We start from the raw sequence: 18,484 nt of genomic DNA, 5'->3' as shown, positions 1-18,484 counted from the left end.
AGAATAGAGGAGGGAAAGAAAATGAATCATATAAACATGGGAAAATATTTAATTAATTAGTTAAAATAATAATCAAAATTAAATAGAGAAAATAGAATATAAACTCTTGAAGAGCAGGGATTACCTTTCTTTTTTGCTTGTTCTTGATATTTCCAGTGCTTAGTACTTAATGAGTGCTTATTGGTTTAAGGTGTATTGCAGAAAATTAGCACATGCCTAGATTGTGGTCTAATCAATCAGGTAAAAATAAAATAGAAACATTACTTCACCTATACTAAGCATCTACCCTTTGAAAACCAGGTTTCCCCTTCAACTAATTATACATATTGTAAATTGGGTATCTTGAATCAAACTTATGTCCTCACAGCTGAGAAAGACCTGTTTTGTGGATCAACCTTGATCTCATTGACAATACTTAGAAACAAAACAAGCTCCCTAGTAATAGAGAGTACAGTTTCTGCCACAGAAACTTTGACCAAAAACAACTCTATTATCAAGTATAGGCCAGTTTATCTGGCATAAGGAGCTATATATCCGCCTCCTCTCTTTGAAAAGGTAGTAGACTACAGATATGAAATATTGCATATGCTATCAGATATAATTGATGTTTTCATTGGTTTTGTTAACTATTTTTAAATATCTATCTATCTATCTATCTATCTATCTATCTATCTATCTATCTTTGTTCCAAGAGAATATAGACTGTTCAGGGAAAGAGGTAACTTCAGAAACTGGTGTAATGTAAAAGCAAAAGGCATCAATAATTTTTTTCAGGAAAAGGAGAGTTTGCATATAGGAAAATAGGAGTGGTCTTATTGGATCCCTAAATCATAACTTTGGTCACTTCCTAATATTCATGTAGCCTTTTTGAACTAATAATTAGTAGCACCTCAGCCCACAAAGGCCAGTCTGAGCTTAATGGATATTGTCCTCTTGATTTTTCCTGACTTCAAAGTAAGAGCAAGATCAGACTTTCCCAGGGAAAGTCACCTGTCACCTGGTCATTTGCAGTGTAGTAAGCATTCTTCTATCTTAACAGTGCATAGCCTTGCAGTGGTTAGCCTGTGTTATGAATATAGATAGAGAAAGAGTGTGAATGTGCATACATTATTTACTTCTATTTATAAGATCTTAGAAGGAGCCAGTAGAAAGTTGACTTAAAATCTAACTCAAGTCAAGTGTCTTCCATCTGTGCCTACTTCAGTCTACTTCAAAACATTCCTAATATCCTTTCTCCAGGCCTCTCCATTTTGTTTTGTTTTTTTCCTCAGAAGACTCTTTCCCTGATATATGTGCTAGCTCCATTGACTGCAGTAGTGAATTGTGTCTTGAAAAATGTTCCCACTATCCATGCCAACATTTGGCTTCCAGAAATAGACCCATAGGCAGAAGACAGTTTCCACAACTGGTCTCTTTTCTTAACGCTATCTAGGCCAATATCTCTTTAAAGCATTCTTATATGTAGAATCCAGACTAGTCAACAGATTCTTTAGTTTTGCTGTGCTTTGTCTCTCCCTCACCAAAAAAAAAAAAAAATGAATATGGAAGAGCTAGTTAAACCTTTTATTTTTTTTTTTAACTTAAGTAATCTGCAGAAATTATTCTACAGGAAGTAGCTGCACATGAATCCACAATGGAAGTGCTATCTTCTTTCTATCCCCCAGTAGAAGAGAGGTGATCTGCATTTCTCAATCAGTTTTTTTCTCTTTCTTTCTTTCTTTCTTTCTTTCTTTCTTTCTTTCTTTCTTTCTTTCTTTCTTTCTTTCTTTCTTTCTTTCTTTCTTTCTTTCTTTCTTTCTTTCTTTCTTTCTTTCTTTCTTTCTTTCTTTCTTTCTTTCTTTCTTTCTTTCTTTCTTTCTCTAATCCCAAAGGCATGGAGAGGCTCAAGAACTAGAGGTCAAGACAGATCCTGTGATTCGAAGTCTTTAGGCAGTTGCCTTTGGAACATACAGAGAAGTAAAGCACTCCTCATATCAGTTTGTTCCATTTGGAGGGAGACCACCTAACTGAAGTTATTTAAATCCAGATCAAAGTGTACAGTTTTCCTGTTCTGTAGAAAGTCATCTGAAAACATAATCCTTCTATGAGGTACTGCTATGACTGTTCCCAGCTCCTTTCCTAGCCAGGGGGAAGGAACTGTGACACAGCCTTGGGAAAGTCAAGGAACAGGGCAAAGACCAGAAGTCTCCTAAAGAGGTGACTGAGCCAAAGCTTTTATACCAAAGCATGAATAATGAACAGTGATGAGGCCTAATGCTCCGTGGCCAATAAGAAGTGGTCTTTCTAGGGATCATCCAGGAGGCCCCCACTCAGAGCTTTAATGAAGGAGAAGCAAGGGGACAATTGGAAAGAAATGTTGTAGTCTTGAGCAGGTAGGGTCAGAAAGTCGGGAAGTGTTTTGTACTGGCCCTAAGACACTCCGAACCCTGAGCTTTATTAATAGCATTGGCCCCCAAGGAGCGAAATGTCATTGGTGTTTAAAAACCGCTAGGGTCTGGTTAGGGGCTTCTTGTGTCTCTGGACCTTTGAGGGGAAAAGGAGAGAGCGTGCAGCTCCGCTGTGGGGCGGGTTGCCGGGGGGCCTTGGCGCGGAAGGAGAGTGGGCGTGTAAAGTACTCAAGTGAGATGGGGAATGGGCACGAAAGAGACCTCGACCCCTGCAGGGCCACTTTATATCGCAGCTGCGAGGGTGAGAGAGTGCTCTGAAAGCCAGGGCCGTGCTCAGTGCCAGCTCAGAGCCGATTAATTTCAATCCGTGTCTCGGTTAATGGTGAGCCGAACTCGTCCACAGCAAAAGCTGCCGGCGAGCTTTCGGCAGCCTTCTCTATCTGGCTACTAGTCACTACGTCCAGCGCCGCCCGGAGCGTGCATTTACCTAAATGAGTTAACAGGACAACTGGATTCTTTAGGAAGGGCGGCTCGGCTGGAAGGGGGGTGGGGTGGTGGAGGTGGGGGGCACCGCAAATGTTGAGTGTTCCGAGGTGACTAAATTTGCCTTGTTGAGCCTTGTAAAATCCTGACTTAATCATGTAAACTTCTGTGTAAGCAAAATAGAAGAAACTTCAAAGGGTCAAAAAGCCTTTAGGGATTTGTGCTGAGACGCCAGCAATAGATCCTAATCTGCCTTCTGAATTCTGGCTATATTTGTCCAAGGAACTGGTACCAGCAAACTCTCCAAGGTAGAGATAGTGGGTTGATTCAGCCTTTATCCCCTTAGAGAGTATTGGCTTTGTAAGGCTCAAGGCAGCGCTTCAATGCCAGGGGATCTCTGCTTGCCCAAAAACCTCTAAAAATGAAATACAGGAGTAATTTGAGATAATGACTTTGTAACAGGCTTGGGCAGACCTTGGACAGAAGAAGTGAGAGATGTTATCACCCCAGCATTCCTCTTAAAATGCAGTTTTTCCCCCCTGCTTATTCCCAGTTAGTCAAAGCTACATTAACATTCCATCCAGGGCTGCTAAACAGAATCTTAATTAGTCCTGATACTCTTGTGCGAGGGGTTTATTCATTGCACTCTTAACTAATGGTTGCTGTCAGGGTATTTTTTTTTTCTCTTTGGGTTCTTTGGGGATATCGTGTTCTGCTGCAAAGCATGACAGAAATGTAATGTGCATGCAAAAAAAAAAAAGACTTGCAGATCAGAAATCTAGAGGCATAGGCTGACTCCAAGCCCTGTCTAATGGTGAGACATTGTTAGGACTAATGAGAATAACTTCCACAACAGATATTTTCCTGACTCTTGTTTATCTTAAAATTTAATGGTGTACCCTCTCTTTTCCCAGACAGAAAACAATACAAACGCGTTAATACTGCAAAGCCTTGCGTATACTTCCAGCTAAAAATCTGCATTGTCTGTGGCTGCTTTAGAAGCACCTGGGATTTGCTATTTAGTGCCAGAAGCCCTGAAGTAGAGAAGTCCTAGAGAATTGCAACGGGGCGGGAAGGTTTAAAGAAGACCTTGCTCTACGCATTATGACGTTTACAGTCAGTCACGCATGCCAGTGTGTACCCGTAATGGATGCGTGTGTAGGTGAGCAAAGATTTACACCTCTTCTAGTTAACAATTCCATTATGCGAAGCTTTAGGTGGGTGGTGATGTTAACAACTTGATCTGGCCTACGTGCTCACATAGTACTCTGTGGGAATGTCCCACAAGGTTATCTGCAGTTCGGAGACTGAGGAATAAAAATAATAAACTCGTTGAACATTCCTTAATAAAAGCTGTTACAGCGACTCGTCATTGAAATGTTTGTGTTATGTAAAATTTTACTTGGTGCTATGATTCTCTGGGAAAGAATTTAAGATTACTTTAAGGAGGAATAAGGGCTGTGGGAGAAGGGCTGGGTTCCTTCTGCAACAATGATTAAGTTTCTAAAGATACTCTATGTACGAACTCCAAGAAGGTAATCAGTTTCTCTCTCTCTCTCTCTCTCTCTCTCTCTCTCTCTCTCTCTCTCTCTCTCTCTCTCCTCCTTTTTCTCCCTATTTCTTTCTTTCACATGCCAGACTCCTTTCCATAAGCTTGCGTAACATTGATTACTCACAAAGCGTCCACAATAACTATCATGTAGCTAAACTAATTGAGACAATCATGCTAAGTTATAGTCAGTCTAAAGGTACTATTGATGTGGTAATGCCTATAGAAAATCAGACATGCGACTCACTACCATTTAATTGCTCCCTTTAACCTGTTATTACTATGTTAACTGGCTTAAGTATATATTGCTGCCTTTTATTGCCTTGATGTGACAAATTAAAACATACAGTCTGGGAGCTGCGCTAAGTTGGTGAACAGAGTTTCAAAAAATGGAGCTGTGTGATGTCAAAGCTGTCAAACCGGATTCAGTTTCTAACCTGCATCCTGAACTGCAATTCCGTTTGCATTGGGAGGCTGGGATTGGGAGGTTGGGGGTAGGAGGTGGAACAGAAGGAGGAGGGGACTGGAGAAGAGAGAACAGTTTCACCGAAGAAGGGATTTTAATTGCTAGGGTAAAAATATACGTGCTTTGAACTGGTGTTTGGGATTAGCTGTCACAAACCTGGGGTTTAATTAAATTAACGGGCTTATGCCAAACAGCGTTAAAGTGGAGGAGGTGTGTTTAAGAGCTGAGTAAACTGTTTGCGTTGAGGAGTTAAATAGTTAACATGTGTTATTCTTACATTTATCTTTGGCCTGATGTATTAAACAGTCACCTAAAATCTTGGGGAATAATGTGAGTCGGCGATTATTCCTGTCTTCACACAGTTAGTACTTTCCAGCTAATTAACCTTCATAAAAAGGGTCTTTCGCGTTATTAAGATATATGGGTGGAAGCGGTTTACTGCAGAAAGTCTTAATTATTCACACTGAAAGGTGTATTTCACAGTGTAATACTAATTTCTCCCTATATTACTCCACCCCACCATAGCCTGGTTAACCCTAATTCTAAAGTTTTCTCTACTTCAGAGTTGTTCCAAGGGAATATGTTCTTAGTGGCACAATGAGCTCCTTTACCTCCTCACCACATCACCTATTAACTTTAATCTTTCAATATGAGGGAACTTCCTTTTTTCTTTTTTTTAATCCACATGTATACTCAATGGAAAATAAAGGATAGAAAGACACTCACACTAAAACTTGCGGTTTCCTTACTCTTACCTTTCTCCTGAGTCAGAGAAAGGACACCTGAGATCTCCAATTCCCTCATCTTCAACTACTCATACTTAAATGATCTTGAAGGTATTAAGAATGGTCTAAAATCACCACCAAAGCTTCCCCCCCCCCCTTTTCTCCTGCAAGAAGATGTCAGAGGTTAAAATGTTCCCTTCGCCCTTTCTCTTGATCTTGGAGAGGGGGGGGGGGAGGAAAAAAAAAGGCAAGAGCTGCTGGCACCTTTATGGGACTCAGACCTGCTGCTGCTCTGAGCAGTTCCAGCCCCACTAACTTTGATCAGCCTTATTAATTCCAGCTGCGGTCTATTTGTTTGTCATTTTTCCTTTTTCCTCTGGAATCATTATTTATGGCGGAAGGGGGAGGGAGGGGTACTGCTAGAACGAGAGAGCTCTGTATGACCTGAAGAAGGGAAGGTTTGGTCTTGTTTGGTTGCTTAAAAGCTAGGGAAAAGCAGACTTAAGGGATGTAATCTACACCAGGATCAAATCAGTTTTGAATTCATTACACCTTAGCATTAACTAATTACCAGATCTGAGAGGGGAAAATAATAAATATATCTTTTAAAATAGCTGAAAATAATTGTAACCTTGTTTTTGATACTAACAATTAATAATTGATCAGATGTTAAGAACAATAAATTATCCATTTCTTTCTCCATAAAAATGTGCATGTCATTGTGTAGGCTTTTGGTATTAAGAGGGTGGATACTTGTTCACCTTTGTAAAACTAACTTCAAATGCTGTAACATAATAATAGAAAGAATTAGGCACATTTGTTTCCCTGAATTTTTCCAACAGCACTGGAATACTAAACACCCACCTTTTAAAATTCGAATGAGAATGAAGAGGAAAATAATCTCCAGCTTTCTTTTCATTTATTTACCCTAACAGAATTGCAAAATAAAACAAACAAAAATCCCAGGAAAAATATATCCATGTAACCAATTTCAGATAATTAAATCAGGGCCATTATCCTTTTAAATAACATGTACTAGGTTTTATTTTTTCCCCTTAGAAAAGCACTGGACATTTTGCCCTCTTGATAATGAAAAACACACCTATTCTCCACCCATTTCATTGGGATGGAGGGAAGGGTAAACCGGGATGACCAAGAGATACCCGATCCAGATTCCAGGACAGGAGCTGTCAGAACTGCCTCCTCTGCTATGAGAAGCTATTGTCAACAGTAGTACATACTATGGTGCAGTAACTTTTATAACCAAAAATGGAGATTAAAGGTTTTCAGGCTCTTTCCAATAGTCAGGTTCCCAGTTTTTTATCTGCCATATGTGTAATATTCAAAATAAAAAGGATGGGAAGGTAGAGTTTCCATTAATGACAAAAGAAAGAAATGCCTATGAACTTCCATTTATTTTGCTCAGAAATGACTTTCCCTGTAATAACCCTGGGGAATTTTTTTCAAGATTGTCACTACAATAAAGATTTGAAAAGATTTAAAGATGATTTTTTTTTCAATTTGGAAAAATCAAAATGATGATCATCACAACACATGCTGTATTCAGTAATGCACCTGAAAATATGTCTTAAATTCATATCTCACTGGATTTCTACATATTGAGTATGCTAACTGTCTAGCTCAGCACTTCTGACCTCCAGGAGGAATAAGAGTTCCATTATATCATTCTTAATTTAAAGTCCAGCAGAGCATTTTCTTTTACTCATTCTAGCATACTTAGGATTCTTGAAAACAAAACCTATTTGCCTATTTAGAAATCAATCTATTTGTCTAATAATGATAGAGTTGTTGGACTTTTCAGACTTGAATGTGGATTTGTCTAGAAATTAAAATATTAGGATTGCTTTAACTCTGGTATATTCCTCTTATAAGGTTGGTTGACTAAAATTAAATTTTTAATTAAAAATTTTCTGGTTATATATATATAAATAAAATATAGTTAAAACACAACAGTGGTGATTGAAATTATAGCCTCTGTTGCTGTTCAGAAACAGAAATAACAAAGGACCCATTTTATTTTTTCAGAATTTATAGAGAAATTATTCCTCTAAAATGTCTTAATTTCTTTAAAGTGCACATGAGCACTAAATTACAACTAATTACATTCTTTTCTTTCTTGTTAATGAGTAAAGTCTGTCTGAAAGACAAGTATACTGAAAAAGAAATGGTTCCTGATCCTTGTTTTCATTCTCTCGAATAAATTGTCTCCCTTTTTCATTATGCAGGTATGTACTAGAATCAATCCCCCTGCTCCAGCCCCAATTGTAGTTTAGCTCCACCAGGGCTGGGTCTGCCTTCCAGAGCAATACAGAACTCTCAGTCTTGTCTCTGGTCTTCCCTTCCTCTCCCTTTCCCTGCTCCAATCAGACAAAGGTGGATAAAGTTCTTTTCAAGTTTCAAAGGCAGTTGGTGAGCAGCTTTACAGAAACAATAACTCTTTTATTGAGAACAAATGTTGACATTTGAAGGGAGCAAGGAAAGGCACAGCCCGAGTAGGCCGAAGTGGAAAGCGCCTCTGGTCCTATTTGACAACAGCTCAAATTCCCCAGGGATCCCACCTGAGATTAAAGCTTGAATTTCGATAAATCAGCTCTAATGAAACCTCTGGCCCTGGAGATGAGAGGGTTTATCTTGGCAGTTCCGAGCCAGGCACTCTTAAGTGCAGAGGGTTGGGGAGGAAAGTTGGGTGGAGAAAGGAAGAAAGGGGCTTGAGGTCTTAATCCTCAGCGGGTGGGTTAGCATCCATAGGAAACAAAATGTATAGTGGTTTTTTCTTTTATAGTCCACGTCTTCATTTTTCCTTTTCGGATTAATCCTACTTCAGCCAACAACTACATACACTGATGCTTCCCTCCATCTCTTAATTTCTATGATTAAGACCAAGTGGGAATAAAAAGTCATATCAATTAACTTCTCAATAGCCTTTTTCTTACCTTTCCTATCTTTCTTTCTTTCCCCCCTTTTATAACATTTGCACAATCTAGATTTTATAAATCACATTAATTTCTGAAGGAAGTTATTTTTTAAAGCCTTTTAAGTTTTACATTTCTAGTGTGTATTGAAAAGTAAGTTCTCCAAGTCTTTCTACTTTCCTTTGCAGAAAGAAATCCAGGTCTAAATGTTAGCAAGAGTAGATAAATTATGGAAATCTTTTTTAATTCTTTGGGCATATAAACATCAAAGAAGTATATTGGCCTTTCCTAATCTCTACCTCCCCTTTTTCCATTTTCACAAATTGAAATGTTCAAGAAAATCTAGAAATATATGTATGCATGAATAGGAAAGCATATTACATGTAGTAAAAAGTATTTTTCCAAATAGCATGTGATAGTAAGGAGAATCTTTAATTTCTAACTTAAAACTGAGAAGGATTTTTAAAATTACAATTGGCATTCTATAGTTAAGGTGAGATATCGCCTGAAGGATTTCTAACTTTAATGGAGGGGGGCAGTCTTTTATAATTTATTTGATATTGGCAAATTTCTAAGGTAGAAATTTATTTGGGAAAACATTTTGATTACTATTTCTATATGTAAAATTGTGACAATGTCAACTATTTTTATCCTCTAAGCATTTATTAAATTTGTATCACAAGAATAAAATTCAAGTAGTTCAATTACATAATGGGAAAATGCTGAGGGGATAGGGTATTAATTCTGCTCACAAAACTATTGAAGTTCAGAGTTAAAACATGAAAATATCAGTTGTACTTTTGAGACTCAGTTCCTCATTTCCTCCTCTCCATACCAAGATTGTAAGTTAAAAGATAAGAAGCTGATTCTTTTTGTGGTTAAAAATCACAACTTAGAGAGACAGTATCCACCAGGGGCTTGTGAAAGAAACCTTCCTTTCCATGTGAAGATCTTTCTTTTCCAATACATAGACCACATTAAATCATTTCCATTTCTGTTACAAAGAATGAGGAAAAGGGTTTGATTTTTCTTTTCATTTTCAATGATCGACTTCATTGTCTTGTCCCCAAATAATTACATTTAAAAATCTAATAAATACATAACAAGAAATAAGAAAAAAGAATAAGGAATAAGGAAATAAAAATCCAGCCTTTCTTCTTTGCACAAACAAAATATATTTTCTGACTCCAGACTCAAATGGCTCTTTATCCAGTTAACATTCCCCAGGCTGATGCCTGAAGTATCTAAGATCACTTTCAAATGCCCTTTCTAACAAGACCTGAGCAAGAGGCCACTAATTTTCACTGAACAAAAAGCCACTGGAGAGAGATCCGTTTGTCAATATCAACTGGTCCAGCAATTTCCCATCTTCAGACACGTCGGCCTATCTGAGCTGGCAGATGTTTAGACAAGATTTTATAAATTGTTCAATATCAGCCCATAATGAACCCCAACTGACCATTCCAAAGCAGCTAAAAGCATCCAGGATCTCCCCCGCTGGGATCCAATAATGCTCTCATGCTGGAACATTATTAATCATGGAATAAAATAGATGAGCCTCTTGAAAAATAAGTGTATGATTGATTAAAGGGCAATCTAAGAAGCCATTATTCTTGTTTTATAACCGTAAGTTATATTCACTCAATTTATCTTTGAGGAAGAAATAAATGATTGTTCATTTCTTTTCTGAAATTATATTATATTGAGATTCATATAATTTTGCTGAAAATTGAAGTGATATATTTGGTTCCTTTATGATTCTAATCTAAGAAAATGTTATTTGACTACAAATTTCAGATATGGTTTAAATGATTTGGAAAGTGAATGGTACATAAAAAGGGGAGGGGGCAAAAGATCAAGTTGTTTTAACTTTTGAGGGCTAAAGGGGGAGGAGGAATGGGTGGGGGGAGTCACTGAATGCACAATTTTACACTTCTACAAGATTCTTACACTCTCTGTGGACAGAGAGAAAAGGAGAGTTAAGCAATTATCTAGGGAATTTGATTAATGGAGATAACTACTTTGGATAAATCAGGCTTAAAAAACATTTTTCCCCCTCAGTTGCTTTTATTTCCTTGTGTGTGAGCCTAGATTACCAAGATTATTGTTTCTCTTCCCAATTTACTTTACCCAAGAGATAAAATGTAAGCTTGCAAGAGAAATACATTTTACTTCTATGGTTAATTACAGGAAGGGTATTTTAAAAAATCATTACCATCATAAAGCCAAGATTAAAGAATACTATTTAGTGCTTGGGCAATGAAATTTATATAACTAAAAATCACTCCATATTTTTTACTGGCAATAAATTTGTGTATACATTAAATATATACAATATGTATATATGTGGTTCATCTACCAAAAAGCATTTTTGAGGGGGCAAGTTTATACCCCATACTTTATCTAAAATAGTAAAAGATAATATGCAGTGACTTCTTGTCAATTTCATCACTGCTCTCTCAACAAAATTACTCTTTTAGGAAAAATGAACCCAAAACACCATATTGTTGCAGACTAGTCTGTTTTTATTTACAATTAAAGATATAAATTAGTAAAGAATTCTTGTTAAACAACCAACAAAGATTGTATAACCATCAATGTTTCAAATAAAAACCAGGCAGAATTTATTTACAAAAAGATCAGATTCCATTTGCAATACAACTTGCATAAATTACTAGAAGCTTTATATCATTACAAAAATAAATATCAAATTTGTTTCCACTTTTTAAGTACTCAAGTTCTTCAATCACATTTTATTATCTCTACTGTGTACATCTTTTACAAATAAATTTTACAGTAAATCCTATCACACCTAGAGAATATATACCGTGGCAATGAAGTGATCAATTCAAGATATCCTGAGAAAAACAGATTGTTTTCAAAAGTCACACATACATTGGGGAAACTATACTAGACCAACAAACTCACATATGTCCAACAAAATTCTGTTTTAAAGAATTAGTCTGTAGATTTAATAGTGCTCTGTGGGTTCTTCTTTTATACAGTGGCACAAGATGTGATTCCAGATTTAGAGATTTGTTCTATATATTAGCTGGGGAGAGATGATGGCTTGCTGACTTTTTTTCAAAGCAATTGTGACACCTACCTGTGGACCAAGGAAAAAACCAAATCATCCAAAATTCTTCAGTTACACACTTGTACCATTAAATTAGAAAAATTAGGCAATCTAAAAAGCTCCATTTTCTTTGTTTTCTTCATAAAAGACTCCAGACTTAATAATAGTTGTTTAGCATTCAAGCAAATATGTCTTTTTAGATGCTTCTATGAATAAGATAACATAGAGTGTACTACACCATCTAGACACATTCCTGGGACAGGCTCACTGAAACCTTATTTCTGGATTTTATTAAAGGATCATTTATAAAAGTTACTTATTATGGGAAGTTTCAGCAATGCTTCTCTAACCAAATTAGCTATTTTATTAATTATATTATTTATTTTTAAGAATTCTATGATCTCTGGATTTTAAATAATTAATGGATTCCTTATCATTTTAAGGAAATAAAGTAAAACCACTGTTGGAGTTAGTGTGTGTTCCATACATACACACATATATAATTGATTGCACGTCCATATTACATGTAGGCATTTTTTTTTCCCTTGAAGTTGAAGGATATGATCCTTCAAATAGTATTGGAAAGATAAAAGAAACCTATGTGGTCCTCCATCTCTCCAATGTGTGTATGTAGGGAGAATATCAGAAAAAAGCCTAATACTTTGCAATCAAACTCCATGTAATGAAGCAAGAAATAAACATTAAGCAAGTTTACAGCTGCACAATATGTCTTGGAGCGGATCCCAAATGATCAGTGTAATAGAAAATGTTCCCACTTACTCACATTCTGTCTGATTGCACTTCTATAGGTAGGGTTGTACTCCTACTGTGCAGACTTCAGTGGAATCTGTCAAAATAGAACCGTCAGTTAGTCACAGGACACAGCCAGCTAACTAGATTATACAGTATATACCAAATCTCACAGTTGCTCCAAATACACTTAAACAGTTTGGGAGACTGCTTTATCTTATCATTAAAATCACATTGCAAGTTTGGGTAATTTTCATCATCTAAATTTCCTTTTTCTTTTAAGGACCGTTAAAAAAATAAAGAAGATACTTATGCTAGGGTTACTGAATAGATAGAAGATGGAAAAAAAGGAGGAGAGAAGGAAAGAGGATTTAGTTACAAAAGGAGGAAGAGTTTTTAAGTTTTAAATGGTTTCGTTCCCTCCAGGTTCCTGACAGTAACTAGAATTATTTCCTTTTGGATAAAACTAGGGCAAAAAATGATCTTGAACTAGTCATTGGAAAGTCAGAATAATCTTGTTTTTACCAATCAAAACACACAAAAGCCTAAATGTAGAACAGCGACTGCCCAGGGGCTCTAAGTTTAATTTGCATTTCGTTCTAACTTGTCATTCCAGGAACTTCCAAAAAACAGCTGTGGAGATTTCAGAAAACAATCTGGGATTTTTTTCATTTTTAATTTAAATCAGATCTAGTGATAGGAGTTTTGCAAATATATTCCTTTAAAAATGATCTTTGAGATCAAATGAATGACGAATCTTACCAGTTTTCTTTCCCTTCCTTAGGAGAAGTTCCTTTATATGACCTCATTTCACAAAATCACGGATCTCACTCTGTTTTGGTCCTTCCTCTCTCACTCCCAAATCTTCCGCCTCCCCATGCCCAACACACACATACTTCCAGTAAGCAATCTTTAACTAAGGAAGAGCTAGCTTGTGTATGTATTTCTTCCCCAGGAGTTATTTTGCCCTTAGCAGGAAAAGAAAGAAGCAATCATTCACCTACCTTTCTTAGGCTCATAACTAGAGGGCCTGTAATGTGGCTCCAGCTGGTTAGTGCTCGTTTTCAAAGAGTCACTGCTCTGCTTGGGAACAGAGCTAGTATTTAACACAGTCTGACTCAATCCCTCGTTTGAAGCCACTGCTGCTGAGTTATACCTCAGAATCCCCTGGCTCTGAAGCGCGTTAAAGTTTCCATAGTTTGTGTAGTTGCTGTAAAAGGGCGAAGTGTAATAAATATGTCTTCCGAGGAGGGAAGAAGGGGAATAAGCCGAACTAGTATGGGACGTGGAGGAAGGGGCAGCTGAAGTCAAAGCAGGTGGGGGACAGCTTTGCCCCATGCTCTGATGCTTAAGGTCCGAGGTGGCAATTTCTGCGAGAGACCACAGCTTGGGTTTGATGGCCTGGGTCTGGGAGCTCGGGGAAATCCGATTGTCCAAAGTCGTTTTGTTGGAGTTCCGGGAAGCATCTTCGTGGGGGTGGCTCAGGAGTGGGGCTTCCACGCCCGTGAGAGGAGAGGAGGTCACGGGCTTCGTGGAGGATAGGTCTCGATCCCCTTCCTCGTCCTCGTCGTCGTCGTCCTCAATGTCATCGTACTTGTCCTTCGACTCGGAGCCGGACTCGCAGAGGGTGTCTCCAGCCCTGCAGGACAACTTCTCCCCGTCTGACTCGGCGGAACAGGAGTGGTCTGTAAGCGAATCGACGTGCAAGCTGATCCCTGAGAAGGGCCAGGGCCAGACAAAACAAGGGCAGTCAGTTATTTACACCACCCTGGCTAAAAGGAGAGAGCTCACCAGAGCTGGGCTTCTCCCCCCACAGCTGCACAACACAACTTGTAAACAGGCCCGTCTGCTTTGAACAACAGTGATACACATAACCCTCCCCTCCAACATAGCCCACTCCCCTCCTTCTCCCAAGGGCTGCCACGTGCTGAAGGGTGGTTGGCCTTATAAACCAAATAAAATGCCCTTAAGTGCCCGTCTCAGCAGTATAAAACCCATGCGCACCAACACTATATTAACCGAGAAACGACTCTCCCCTGCCTATGAGGTTTAAATGTGCAAAAACTGTAAGAATGAAGGCGGGGTGAAGAAGATGGTGTAGCACCCCCCCCCCCAAAAAAAAAACAACACTTTCACACTTTGAATTGAAACAATAACTGTATAAACAACTTCACATCTTGGGTTCCCCAGCACACACTCCCTCCACAAGCTCCAACAAAGTTGGACTTTCACAAACCTCAGTATGAGAAGATTTTATGTACGCAGACTTACTGACCTTCATCTTCCGCTGACGTTTCATTGTTCTCCTGCGCCTTGTCTGAACTTTCATCTTTACTTCTGGCCCCGTCCCCTTCATCTTCGTCCTCATCTTCGCTTTTGTTCCGGGGAGCCCAGGTCATCTTGTTCTCCTTCTTAAGTCTCCGGCGGGCATTGGCAAACCAGGTGGAGACCTGGGTGAGGGTCATCTTAGTGATGATGGCCAGCATAATCTTCTCCCCTTTGGTGGGGTAGGGATTCTTGCGATGCTCCTGCAGCCAGGCCTTTAGGGTGGCAGTGGCATCTCGGGTGGCATTTTTTCTGTAAGCCGGGTCATTCAGCTGATAAGGATAAGCGGGGCTGCCATAGGGATGGTAGCTGATGGCCCCGGTCATGCCTGTCGTATGAGCATCATAAGGTGAGCCCTGGGGGAAAAAAAAGGTAGAGGGTGAGCAATTTGTTATCATTATTAGTAAATAGGGTTTTTTGTTTGTTTGTTTGTTTTTGTAAAGGCAGAAGTGAACTCAGTTTTCGCTAGGATTTCTAATCTGAAATTCCTTTTTCCCTATCGAAAACTGCCGCCCACATTCAGCCCAAATACCCCGGGGTTGCATTTTCAATCACCAAGAATTGTAGCGAATCTCCAAACATTTCACTTTATTGAAATTAAGAATGTTTTCCAAATCACTTTCTAATCACTCAGATTTAGGGAGGGAAGTAGGCCTACAGGTAGTTTCTTGATATCTAAATTTCACTCAAAAGGTTCAAATGATGCCTTTCCCCCCACCGTACAACCGGCACTACCTTCTTCCCCCCCACCACTTTTAAGCCATAGAAAACACAACAAAGCCACCACTTAGCAATTCACTGCACTAATGCATTGCAAATCCAATTTGCAAATCAGAAGATATGCACCGTTTCAAATTGTTCAAATGCGATGTAATTAGCATTTTAATTCGCCCTTTAACGTTTAAATTGCGCTTATTTAAACCTTCCAAATTCTAGAAAGTTGCAGATATTGTAGTGGAACTTGATAACTTGTCAGCACATCTAGGAATTCCACTGAGGGTGTGGCGAATAACAATCGCAATTTTACTTAATGGACTTAATAGCCAGAAATACTTTTCAACTTCCAGGGACTTAGCCACCACAGTTGCTGAACCGGAAAGTCCAACGGGAGATGACTTCATATCAAGATAGATGGTAAGACAATTTATCTCAAGTATTTTTAAAAGAATAGCGTAGTACAATTAAGCAGGGAGATAAAAACAAAACAAATTCTGGGAAACATCGCTCATATTAAAGATTGAATTTTTTTCTTTTTTTTTTTAAGGCTTGCCATGTCAACTGTGAAATCTGAAGCTCCCGACTCCACAACCCTCTCGTATAGGAGCGGAGCTCACAGATAGCAAACAGATGCTCCTTTTCATCCCTTAAAATCCAGTTAAACCATTAGCACAAAAGCATTGAAAGTAAATAAAAACCGCAAGGGGAGGACAGCCCGAAGGTCCGCTCAGCAGCGGACTAAAACACACATACATACACATAAACACACACCTCCACTCTCCCAATACTTAGAGCTCACTTAATTGCTCAATCCCTATTCTTTTATACAATAAAACGAAAGAATTTAAAGAGTGGCAAAGTAAAGTGGATTAGAGGGGAAGGTGTGAGTGTAGGCATATGACTTCCGATTCAAATAGAAGAAGTAAAAGCATAATCTATCCGTCTCAGATTCTGCCATTCTTTCAGACTGCCCTTAAAATTGACGCTTGAACATAACAAGCTATTTCCTTGTCTCTCTCTTGTCTCTGTCTCTATCTCTGTCTCTCGTTCTCTCCCCCCCCCCCCCTTTAAAGTGCATTAGCTTGGGTTGGGGTCTTTCTAAGGATAAATAGTCTATAAACCATCTGATACAGGACAGAGATGAGGATGGGGAGGAGAATGAGCATAAGAACGCCAAATAAAGAACCAGGAGGAGAAAACTGGGGGTGGGGGGTGGGAGAGGCCGAGACAGCTCCGCGGTAGTTACCATGTAGGAAGGGAATCCCGTGGCGGGGTCTGTAGAGTACTGAAGTGGGCTGGTGAAGCCTGTCGCAGCTTGCGCGGTGAAAGCCGCAGATCCCGGGTAAGGACTGAAAGCCGAGCCTGAAGAAGACCTGGCCAGCTCCTCGCTTCTAGGCGCTGCCAGCGCCGAAGCCCCGTAAGCCGGGCAAGAATAAAGAGCCAGAGAACCCGGGGGCTGGTAGAGGTAACCCTGAGGATAAGACATGGCTTAGGCGTGCACAGAAGCAGGGAGGGGGTGAGGGGGTAACCGGCCCTGGCTCTGCTTCTGCCGCGGCGGCTGCTGCTGCTGCTTGCTCCCTCTCTTGCCTTTTCCCTGTTGGCTCGGTCTGTATATAGTTATGTAGAGAATTAAGAATTGTTATATGTCCCCCCCATCCATCCACCCGAGAGAAAATAAGAATGATCAGCAAAGAATGGGGGGGGGACAGAAAGGGGGTGGGGGAAATGGAAAATGAAGGGCAGAAAGTAGAAATAAATCAATCTGATCAGAAAACTAACCGGGACGAGAAGTGCATCTGGAGAAGTGAGAGGGGAGGGAGGGGTGAGGGAGGGAGGGAGGAAGGGAAGGGGGAAAGGGGGGAGAAACGGATTAAAAGAAAAAGACAGAAAGAAAGACCGACAGAAAGAGTAGAAGAGAGGGAAAGAGGGAGAAAGAGCCCCCGGAATCAGGAAAGTGGCTGCGGCTGCGGCTGTGGCTGTTGCTGCTGCTGCATATGGAGCTCTTTCTCAGCCACAGCCAGCTCCCCCAGCGCCTGCAAGTCTGTATTTTGGGGGAAGTATAGAGAGTCTGAACTGAAGAGTTGAGGGAAGGAGCGCTCGAGTTTCTGAGGGACATTGGAAAACGGAGCTGTCCGTCACGGCGGCTTATCTGCATATTCAGACGGGCCCGCCCCCCTCCTCCTCCTCTCGCCTTCGCCTCTCACAGACAGGGGAGGGAGGGAAGAGCAGGCTTTTGTAATGCAAGCCACCCTCTCAGTCTGCCAGGGAACACACGGCTGAAGCCAAGGGATGATACTGCTGATCAGCCACTCCGGACTCCAGTGCTCGGTTGGGCGCGCGCACGCGTGCGCGCGCGCGCACACACACACCTCTCCTCTCTCTCTCTCTCTCTCTCTCTCTCTCTCTCTCTCTCTCTCTCTCTCTCTCTCTATCTCTGTTTCTCTCTCTCTCCCCCCTCTCTCTTCCTCTCTCTCTCCCTTTCTCTCCTCTCTCTTTCTCCCCGTCGGTCTCTCTGTCTTTCTGTCTCTGTCTCTGTCTCTGTCTAAGTCTCCATCTCCCTCCTCCCTCTCTCCCTACTCTCGGCGCGCGCGCCCTTACATTGTCATAGTTTAGGATAAAGGGAGGAAGGGGGTGGAAAATAGGCCTGTCCCTGCATGTTGCCAAAACAGTCTTGGGACTTGCCTTCTTTCCTTTCCCCACATTAGCTGTAGCCCAACTTTCTAGATCCACTTTGAGCTACAACTTCTGTCCAAAGCACGAAGCGTGCAAAGATTCGCTTATTTAGTCGTAACGATATCGAGTTTAGGATTCTTTATTCAGGATACTTCCGAGTTTATTTGGGGAGCTTTGAAAGAAGGCCTAGATGACTGCAGAGTAGTTCTGTTTCATGGAAGGTTAATTCAATTAAGTGCCATATTTATTCTCTTACCTGGGGAAAGTAAAGAATCTTTGTGTTCTTGAAGGACAATGAGATCCGTTCTAATGTAGAGTAACCTGGTTGAGAAGAACTCACATGTGGGAGTAGGCTGCTGAGATGAACTGGTTGGGTAGGCTGCGTTTGGACCAATAATTG

The 18,484-nt window shown here is 40.0% G+C and overlaps 1 protein-coding gene and 1 long non-coding RNA gene across 5 annotated transcripts; one reads left to right on the top strand and one right to left on the bottom strand.

Annotated features, from left to right (window-relative positions):
* The first annotated feature begins 1,878 nt into the window (after positions 1-1,878).
* LOC130458476 (uncharacterized) lies at positions 1,879-4,222 on the top strand. The gene is made up of 2 exons (XR_008917801.1): positions 1,879-2,088; positions 3,785-4,222. It is a non-coding gene; the product is annotated as an uncharacterized LOC130458476 (long non-coding RNA).
* Positions 4,223-11,047: 6,825 nt separating this feature from the next.
* Positions 11,048-17,710, bottom strand: IRX2 (iroquois homeobox 2). Of its 4 annotated transcripts, none has more exons than XM_001363425.4 (5): positions 16,658-17,710; positions 14,645-15,050; positions 13,374-14,084; positions 12,404-12,466; positions 11,048-11,649 (listed from the first exon to the last, which is right to left on the bottom strand). In XM_001363425.4, the coding sequence occupies exons 1-4, from the start codon at positions 16,895-16,897 to the stop codon at positions 12,423-12,425; spliced, it is 1,401 nt and encodes a 466-aa protein (XP_001363462.1). In that variant the 5' UTR covers positions 16,898-17,710; the 3' UTR covers positions 11,048-11,649; positions 12,404-12,422. The 4 variants fall into 4 exon arrangements, with proteins under 4 accessions (XP_001363462.1, XP_056680296.1, XP_007486857.1 ...); XM_056824318.1 differs by having other exon boundaries at positions 12,400-12,466; positions 13,374-14,054; positions 16,658-17,708; XM_007486795.3 differs by having other exon boundaries at positions 13,374-14,054; positions 16,658-17,707.
* Between the last annotated feature and the right edge of the window lie 774 nt (positions 17,711-18,484).

This window comes from Monodelphis domestica, chromosome 3 (assembly GCF_027887165.1).
Source record: "Monodelphis domestica isolate mMonDom1 chromosome 3, mMonDom1.pri, whole genome shotgun sequence".
Classification (NCBI taxonomy): Eukaryota; Metazoa; Chordata; class Mammalia; order Didelphimorphia; family Didelphidae; genus Monodelphis; species Monodelphis domestica.
Note: the sequence above shows the minus strand (reverse complement) of the source record. Positions and strands in the feature narration are given on the sequence as shown.

Bases quoted from the DNA above. Each gene is read 5' to 3' on its own strand.
- IRX2 (XM_001363425.4), bottom strand. From the start codon at position 16,897: ATGTCTTATCCTCAGGGTTACCTCTACCAGCCCCCGGGTTCTCTGGCT. The intron at 14,085-14,644 runs GTCAGTAAGTCT...GGCCCTTCTCAG, and splicing joins AACGTCAGCGGAAGATGAAG to GGATCAGCTTGCACGTCGAT. The intron at 12,467-13,373 runs GTAGGTGAATGA...CTATTTTGACAG, and splicing joins TAGTTATGAGCCTAAGAAAG to ATTCCACTGAAGTCTGCACA.